General features: G+C 40.5%; 1 protein-coding gene across 1 annotated transcript in view; it reads right to left on the reverse strand.

Annotated features, from left to right (window-relative positions):
- The window catches only part of CCDC34 (coiled-coil domain containing 34), a gene marked incomplete at both ends in the record, with an annotated part of 46,783 nt that extends 37,833 nt beyond the window's left edge, over window positions 1-8,950 (reverse strand). Inside the window, 3 exons of the mRNA XM_080618047.1 lie at window positions 1,400-1,507; window positions 4,331-4,463; window positions 8,757-8,950. Of these exons, the coding sequence (XP_080474173.1) occupies window positions 1,400-1,507; window positions 4,331-4,463; window positions 8,757-8,950 (435 nt within the window). The remainder of the gene's footprint in view (window positions 1-1,399; window positions 1,508-4,330; window positions 4,464-8,756) is intronic.
- Window positions 8,951-9,176: the final 226 nt, after the last annotated feature.

Below are 9,176 nucleotides of genomic sequence, written 5' to 3' on the forward strand. Positions count from 1 at the left end.
TGATAAAGTCCAAACACAATTACGTTTTATCCCCATCCTCTGGGCTGACATGATTAGCATTTAAAAAAACCTCCTCCTATTCCCATTAACAACAGCGAAGAAGTTCAGTAAATCCACAAAGACAAAGGTCCAAGGAGCACCCAAACTGAAGCATAGAAACTGACAGAAGCTGAAGATGGGATATGAGAGAAAATGAGAATTTCCACTGTTCTGAACTGTGAACAATTTTAAGAGGCAGCCCAAACTCTTCCAAGCCAACAAATAGCTACAGACACCTACAATTTAATTTGCATTTTAGAAGAGGAAAACAGCATTGTTTACGCTGAATAATACATTTTCTACTACTTTTTGCTGTGTATTTGAATAAGGAAGAATCTTTTTTACATCATAACAAATGCTTAGAGCAGGACTGGCTCTGGAGTCGGTTTATGCAAATCATCCAGTCAGCATGGAGACTAAGAATAACCTAGGTTAGATCCAAACACAGGTTATTCTAGCAGAATTCTAGACTGAATCTTGAGTTCCGAAATGGTGAAGACAAATGTATAACGTTTGGATATCCAGCTCAGCTAGTGCCACTGTGATCTCAATTTTCATCTCACTTTATTCAGTGCCAGAGTACAGAACAGTAAACAACTGGCATTGCTAAGACTGTAAGTCAATGAATGCATGTGCCCATGACCTACCAGGGGTTGAACAAGCCCAGGTGTCCAGCGTGTTCCCATTTCTGTCCCTTGCTTTGTGCAACATAGAGCTGTATGGTGTCACATTGATTGTATCTTATTCTAACCCTGGACATAAGACATCGCTCTCAAGAGAACTTTAAAAAATTTTTGATCCCCCTCAGAAATGACTTTTTGGATGAAGGAATTCCCAATTGAATACTGTGGCCTACAGAGAATTTCCTGAATCTGGCCTCACACCTCAATTATCTCTCTGAACTCTAGCATACTATTTGCCTGTCCACAATGGTACTTGACTCAATCCTTCTTCTGGCTCTACTTGGTGCACAACGATATTGCAGACAATCAAGATGTACACTCTACCCAAAATGCTTCGGCACTGAACCTAGGAAGTCACAAACAGTAAGGTATACTGAAGACCAGACCCCAACTATAACTAGCAGAAGGCTACTGCACAAGATGTAGGCCAATTGTCAGTTATATGACTACCCAGAAAACAAATCTCTTTATACCTTATAGAAAGAAAAAAAAAATAGAAAAAAAGAAATCAGTCTTGGAAAAAGGTTTAACTGTGTTGGCATGGTTTTAGAATTCCCAATTGAAACAGCCATTCATTCCAACTAACAATAGGTTGTCCAAACAGTCTAAGTAAATTTTATGTAGATTTATTTAAAGCATGGTATTTCTGGAATATTTGCAGCCAAAGCAGTATTTACCTCCTCTCTTTTTTTTTGGACCCATTCCTTATGCTTCTCTTCAGCTATCCTTTTCCTCCTTTCACATTCTTGCTTTTGCTTCATCTTCTCAAGCTTTATATTCATTTCCTAATTAAAGAAAAAGTATACAACTTAAATCTGTGGTGACTGCCTACATCAATATACCAATATTGGAAACAGTGCTGCAGTTAAAAAAATGTAACCATTAGATTTAGATATTTTTCTGTCATTAAGATTTTGGAAAAAAAGATGGATGAAAGTCAACACAAATATCAGGAAACGCAAGTGTGAAATTTTTAGAATAAGAACTGGAAATACATATTTCCACTTGGAGCACTGTGTGCAGTTCTGGTGTCCTCAACATAAGAAGGAGAGGGAACTGTTGGAGCAAGTCCAGAGTAGGGTCATGAGGATAAGGGGGCTGGAGCAACTCCTGTATGAAGAGAGGCTGAAAAAGTTAGGGCTGTTCAGCCTGGAAAAGAGAAGCTGCATGGAGACCTCATAGCAGCCTTCCAGTATCTGAAGGGGGCCTACAAGGATATGGGAGAGGGGCTCTTCATCAGGGACTGTAGTGATAGGACAAGGGGTAAAGGGTTCAAACAAACAGGGGAGATTTAGGTTAGATATAAGGAAGAATTTCTTCCCCGTGAGGGTGGTGAGGCACTGGCACAAGTTGCCCAGAGAAGCTGTGGCTGCCCCATCCCTGGCAGTGTTCAAGGCCAGGCTGGACGGGGCTTGGAGCAATCTGGTGAGGTGTCCCTACCTGTGGTAAGGGATTGGAACTAGATGATCTTAAGGTCCTTTCTAACCCTAACCATTCTATGATTCTATGATTTCAGGCTTTGGAAACAATTCATTCTTCAGCTTACTTAAATGTCCTTTCAGTCAGTGGAATCTTAATTTTTTGGCAATACTTTTCTACAACAGTTAAAATTTACACACTGCTCTGTATTCAGGAAAGCACTGAAAGCTAAGTGAAATATTACTCACCTGTGATTTTTAGTACCAGAAGCTTAACCAAAAGCTTAAAGAAATTTATTGAAGATTTTAGCAAACTGTGAAACAAGAAATTTATTTTGAAGATGAGAGAAGAAATTCTGAAGTAGCTTTATAGGACACAGAGTACATACACAATCACTTATATCTCTCCAAGGAAATTAATCAATAAAGTAAAAAGATGACTAGGTCAACAGATTCTCTAACAGCAGCATCAGCACAAAGTGCTATTTTTCAATGAAAATTTAGAGACATTGAATTATTTCCAAGAAACTGATTTTATGGTCCCTAAGCTGCAGTCAGTTTCATAGAGAATTCCTTCTTTCTGAAAAAAATAGGAGCCAACACAGAAAGCTCATGGAAAACAGTCACAATATAGACAAAGTTTGAAATTATAGTTGTTGCTGTACTGAGGTAAAGTTACAGCCACTAACACCTCCTCTAAATTCTGAAATATCTGTTCTGCAGGGACCGTGGTTTCTGGAAAAGGCAATGGCACTGTAAGTACCTTAGAAGACCCATATCCACTATCAGCTTCAAATGTTCACACACATTTCCAACATTCAGGGCAGTCTCGATGCTCCTGTCAGCAAAAGACCTAGGACTTCACAGTTTCTTCTTAGGATACTTTTTATATGCAAATGTAGTAACACATTTTTATATCACAATTACATACTTTGTTCTCTTCTGGCATCTTACAAAAAGGTTGATTGATATAAGCTGTTTGAGTTGCCTATACTGCAGTTTAATATCAAATGCTTTTAAAATCTTAAAAATAAATTTTAAAACATTTACCTATTCCACTGATTTCTACATGGTTTTAAGTAATGCTTATTCTACAACTGTTCTTAATATATATTTGAGAGATTTCTTCTCAATTACATTTAGTACTGTATAAATGCTATCAAGTGATACACAAGAAAAAATTGCTTTGATTACTCATCAAGACCATGTGAGAAGTCCACACACAAACCACATGATCTACATGACACCAGAAATTACTTTGGCTCATTTATTGTATTTAAAAATTAAAATAGGGAGAGATGAATTGAATCTAAAGGGAAAGTCATTAAATGTGTGGTGAATATTAACAGATCATATCATAGTCCTCAAGTTTAACAAACTATTCTGGTGTTACGCTGACCTCTCAAAGACTGTTCCAGAACCTTCCAGCAGTGGGTGTTTTATGAACGACATAAAACAGCCGTACGTTATTCACTTTACAGATAAAGACAATCACAGAAAGGTTAGGACGCTGCTCAAGATCAAACAGTACATCAGTAACTGAAGTGACAAATTATCTAATTTTGACGTGATTGTTCTAACCACTACCCAATACTTACCGTACCATTTAATCAACTGCAACTATAAATACATTAATCAAGAAAAGATACAGCTTGCACTCAATTCTGCCCCAACCCCAGTATTCAAAACATGTGATTTGCAGGGGGCAAAATACAGAAGGAGGGAAAAATCCTGGGATAGGGAAACCTATGCTGGGAAAGGACACCAAACAGTTGCATAATTACATATTAAGTGGGTAACAACACTGTGCCTCATATTTAACCAAGTAGCTTGGCATACCTGCACCCAGCACACACCCTGTCGTGTTTTACTACCTACATGGTATGTAACCATGATGAAAATTAAGGTACCAATTATATAAATGCTTGAGTGCTTTAAAGTCAAACCATTACCTGGGAATTGGATAAGCAGAGTATTAAGCAGCATCACTTCAATGGAGCATGACATTTAGCAAAAGAGAACACACGTAGCATGAATCACATCAGCATTGTCAAACACAAACATTACGGAAGCCCAAAACACTAAAAAACAATGGACAAAACTACTTGGGTTTTCACAACTCAAAAAAATAAATTCCTGTCCTTGCTCTCTTCTATTAGACTTAACACTGAGCCAATTGCATGTATTCACCTCTGCAGCTCTAGCTTGTAAGCGGGCACGTAGCTCCTTCTCTTTTCCAATGAACCATTCTTCCCATGGTGAAAGGTTATCTTTCAAAGGTGACTCTTTTTTCTCTTCTGCTATGTCAAAGTCTTCAGCCTTCCTGAATTAAAATGAGAAATGTAACAGAATATTAGCTATATTTCATTGAAAACTTAAGCAGTGCTGCTGCCTTGCAAAATGACATTCTTTTTATGGCATATTGTAACAGCAATTCCATCATTTTTTTTTACTTGCTTAGCAATCTCCAAAAGGAATAAATGGCATACACAGTGCACCTCTGACCATCCCCCTTATCTTCTACTTCGTAAATTCTAGCTTATTAGTCATTTTTCCCCACCCTGTTCCAAACCGTGCAAGAGATTTAAGTATTACCTCTGATGAACTACACAGAAACGAACACCAGAAACATCAAAGTGTCACCTTCCTCCTCACAACCAAGGGAACCGAAGGAAAACAGACTTAACATTACCACCCTGTCCTTGGTCACAGAGAGGCTCCATGTACAAAGTGGCCTTTAGCATGAGCAAAGGATAACCGTGAATGCTTTTTCTTCTTTCATGTCCTATAGAACTGGATTAATGATATCAAACAATCTCAGTATTAAGAATCCATTCATTCTAATAGGTAAAGTTTTCCACCCTAAAAAGCTTTCACAGGAAACATACTGTCCTGGTTTAAACTCAGTCAGCCACGCAGTCTCTCTCTCACTCCCCCCGCTCCCGGAGGGATGGGGAGGAGAATCAAAACAATGTAACTCCCACAGGTTGAGACAAGAACAATCCTGTAACTAAGGTATAACACAAAACCACTACTGCTACCACCAATAATAATAATGATAAGGGAAATAAAACGGAAGAGAATACAACCGCTCACCACCCGCCAACCAATACCCAGCCTGACCGAGCAGTGATCTAACCCTTCTGGGTAACTGCCCCCAGTTTATATAGTGGGCATGATGTGCTGTGGTATGGAATACCTCTTTGGCTAGTTTGGGTCAGGTGTCCTGTCTCTGCTTCCTCCCGGCTTCCCCTCCTCCCTGGCAGAGCATGAGACTCACAAAGTCCTTGGTCAGAGTAAACATTACTGAGCAGCAAATAAAAACATTGGTGTCATCAGTGCTGTTCCCAGGCCAGAAGTCAAAAACACAGCACTGCACCAGCTACTAAGAAGGAGAAAAAATGACTGCTACTGCTGAACCCATGACATATACTTAAGAAATATGGCTTGCATACAATACTTGATGATATTATACAAGGTTCAATTAAACTTTTAATAGGATACCTTGTATAACTCCTAACTTCTGTACTCATGAATAATGCAGCAATCCTAGCCCCAGGCCAGAAATATCTTTTAAAATATTCTATACATGAACTATTTCATATATAATACAGTACACTCGGCTCAAAGTCAATGAAAACTGAGAACTTGCCAATAGATTTCTTTACAAGATTCCTTCAATATTATACAGAATTTTTTCTTTACAACTCAGCAGTGAAACTAGACTTCACTTTAGTATTTTATATGGATGTATGGGTTCTGGAAACATCTACCTACTTCACTACAGTGAGTAATTCTGTTTGCTGAATTCAAGTTACAGAATAGGCATCCAAACAAGCATATTATGTTAATGCTCCTGAAATAACTCTTTTAAGCATAAAATAATCTGGTTTTTATCAATATAGAAGTATTACATATCCACAGGGAACAGCAATGCTCTGTCACCAAATGTTTTACATCCCAGTACTCTTTATAATTCTGTGACATAAAGCATTTGAGGACAATGTCATTGGTCCTAATGTCCATTATTGTTATCCACAGGTGTGTGTGCAAACATGACTATTCACTGGCCAAGCCAGAACATACCCAGGAGAACTGACTCACAGTGAAACTAACCTGGAAAAGGGTTGTTTTCCTTTGACAGAAACTCTCTTTATACTGTGCTGCCACAGAAATGTAACACAGCGGAACCAGCAGGACACCCTGACACAAAGTGCATGGATAGACACAGCACAGTCCAAGCACTCCCAAGACCAGCATTTTCCAGTACTTCCTGCTGCACACTGGGGCTTTTATGCTACAGCATTAACAAAGACCTAAAATTTCACAGAGAGAGTTTTTAAACAGATACATACAATAAAGGATGCAACTTAAGAATTCATAAGAGCACATCTTGTTAGAAAACAGCTCTCAAAGTTTATTAAAGATAAAGATAAAAGTATTATGCATTCAAATTTAGGAAACCAACACAACTTTGTCCAGACTTGACGTTTTGGGCAGGGATACTTCCTCAATACATTCTTTCGCTGTGCATGATTTGCATTGGGGCACCTTCTACTAGAATAATGCTGACATATTAAACCAACCTGAGAAAAATATTAGTAGAGGGACTGAATTAAGAAAAATAATATTTACTGTGTTTTCTTGTATCAGTAATTATAAGGTTGAAGCTTTTGACTTCTAAAAAAAAAAAGTTAAAAAGAATCTGAGTAATGTTAAAAACTTCTTGTATGCAAAAAATAAGAATTACCAGAAAACGAAGTTAAAACAGAGGGCAACATGTAAAACATGGCAACATGGCTCAATATGAAGAAATGCTAGAAGACACATTTCTCCTCTCTGCACTACTGTGTCTAAAGCTCTCAGATGGCACTGCAGCACGGATCAGAATCCAATCCTTCAGTGCGCATCCAACTACCAGTCACACTCTCCCTGCTCACCAATTACGTATTTCAAGCTACACAGACTCCGAATTTCATGGGACCATTTTCTGAAATGCTAATATGTTCACAGCTATGACCTTCTTCAGAATAATTAACAGACTTCTTAATGTACCATATGCTCAAGTGCACATTTCTTTGTAAATAAACATCTTAAATTAGATACTTTTGGCATTAGAACTGAAGTCTGATTAACAGAACACTGTGATTATCATTTACCATATATTCACTTTAGTCATGCCATCAAACATAACCCCGATCCATAATGAAAGCATGAAAATGCCTAACACCATTTCCCAAGGCCTTGTTTTCAGCCTTTCTCTTTTGCAAATATTGCATTTCCCACATTAAATGTCTGCCTCAGGCTAATTTTTGTGTAGTTTTAAGAGGACAACAACAAAAAAGACTCTTTGAGAGACTGTGTACATATTGCGGGGGGGGGGGGGATAGTGGCTGTGTAAGAAGAAGTGGGTTTTATTATTATACTTTTGAGATCTTGGCAGTCACACATGGAAGCTGCTAAATGAACATTTAGTAGACACTTATTACAACACAGCAGCAGTATTATTTAGATGCAGTGTCTGCATGAGCAAAGTTTACATTGTGCCCACAGAGTTTAATGAGATTGTTTCAGCTCAGGACCTAACGGAGGTCGTCTTCAGTCACATCTTACTGCTGCCAGGGAATACTGCAGCAACAGGCCCTAAAATTGAGAGCTGTCTCAAGTAGCACCTCAAGCTGCAAAGACATGCAGTGGTTTGAAGCGAGTGCTACAGAACTCAAGGTACATGAACATTGCTGCTCACTGGGAAGGAGTAAAAGGAGAATTAACAAAACCTGAAACAGGAAGGACCATAAACTGGTTATTATCCTTCTCAGTCTGATGCTTCCCTGACTACATTTGGACACTTTCCTTGGACTTTGAGCATCTTTTTCAACACATGCTTGTAAGGAAAAGTTCTGTGTGGTCCATATTCCTCCACTGCCCTCCATGGAAGCTTGAGAGCCACACTGAGACCCTGCACCCCTGTGAAGTTCAGCTGTCCTTTCCTCATCCCACTTGCTAGTAACATCCACCATCAGTTACTGCACAGATCTGCAAAGTTTCCATTGTGAAGACACTATCCCAGAATAAGACAGGCACTCCCTGATCTTCCCCCTTCCATTTTAAAGGGAGAAATAAGAATTATTTATCCTCCTGTCAAGTAGAGCAGATCCCAAGGAAAGAAGACATATTAAATTTGCATATAATTAAAGGGAATGAAATTAAGCTGCGGGAAGAAGACCTGTGCAATGCATACACACAAAACTGCCTCTAGCTAGGTACACCAAGCAAAACAACTCATTAGTTTCTAAGAGCATTTAAAAGGATAACAGCAATGGTCATACTTTTCTAAGTTGCGAAGACTCTGAGTAGCAGGCTAACAGCTTATAGGTATTTTATAAGCCCATGAAAATACTTAGCTAACAGAAGGTACGTCTGGAACCTCAACTTCCTCAGATACCATAAAAACGAACGAGCTGCCTAAAGCACTTATCTATGCAAACAAATCTATATTTATGTGGAATAACCTTTCGGCCTCAAGCGGAGGGAGGCGAGTGCAGGAGTCCGGCCCCTCACACGAAGGCCGGCCCCGAGCGCCCTGCTCGAACCTGGGCCCAGACGCAGGGGTTACCTATCGCCTCGCCGAGAGGCCGCCGCCAGCTCCTCCTCCTCCTCGCCGCTCGGGGAGCTAGGGCGGGACGCGTGAGAGAGCGGGGAGCTGCCGGAGGGACTGAGGAGCTCCTCGGAGCTGGCAGAGGACGGCGGGATGAGGCGGACGGCCCTCCTCCTCCTCCTCCTGCCGTGGGTTCGGGCGCCGCTGCTCATGCCGGCGGGCGGCACCTGGGGTAAAAGGCAGCAACTAACAACGGCCAACGACCTCTTCCCGCCCGCCACCAGAGACCAGCGCTCTCCCGGCGGCCCCCGCGGCTCCCTCCTCTCCCACTCCTCCTCCAAGCGCCGCCATGGCAACCGGGACGCCCCGCAGCCAATCTTCTCTTCCGCCCGCCGCGCCTTGCGTCAGCCCGGCTGAGGGCAGCCACGGCCGCGCTTG

The sequence above is a fragment of the Psittacula echo genome, assembly GCF_963264785.1.
Source record: "Psittacula echo genome assembly, chromosome: 5".
NCBI lineage: Eukaryota > Metazoa > Chordata > Aves > Psittaciformes > Psittacidae > Psittacula > Psittacula echo.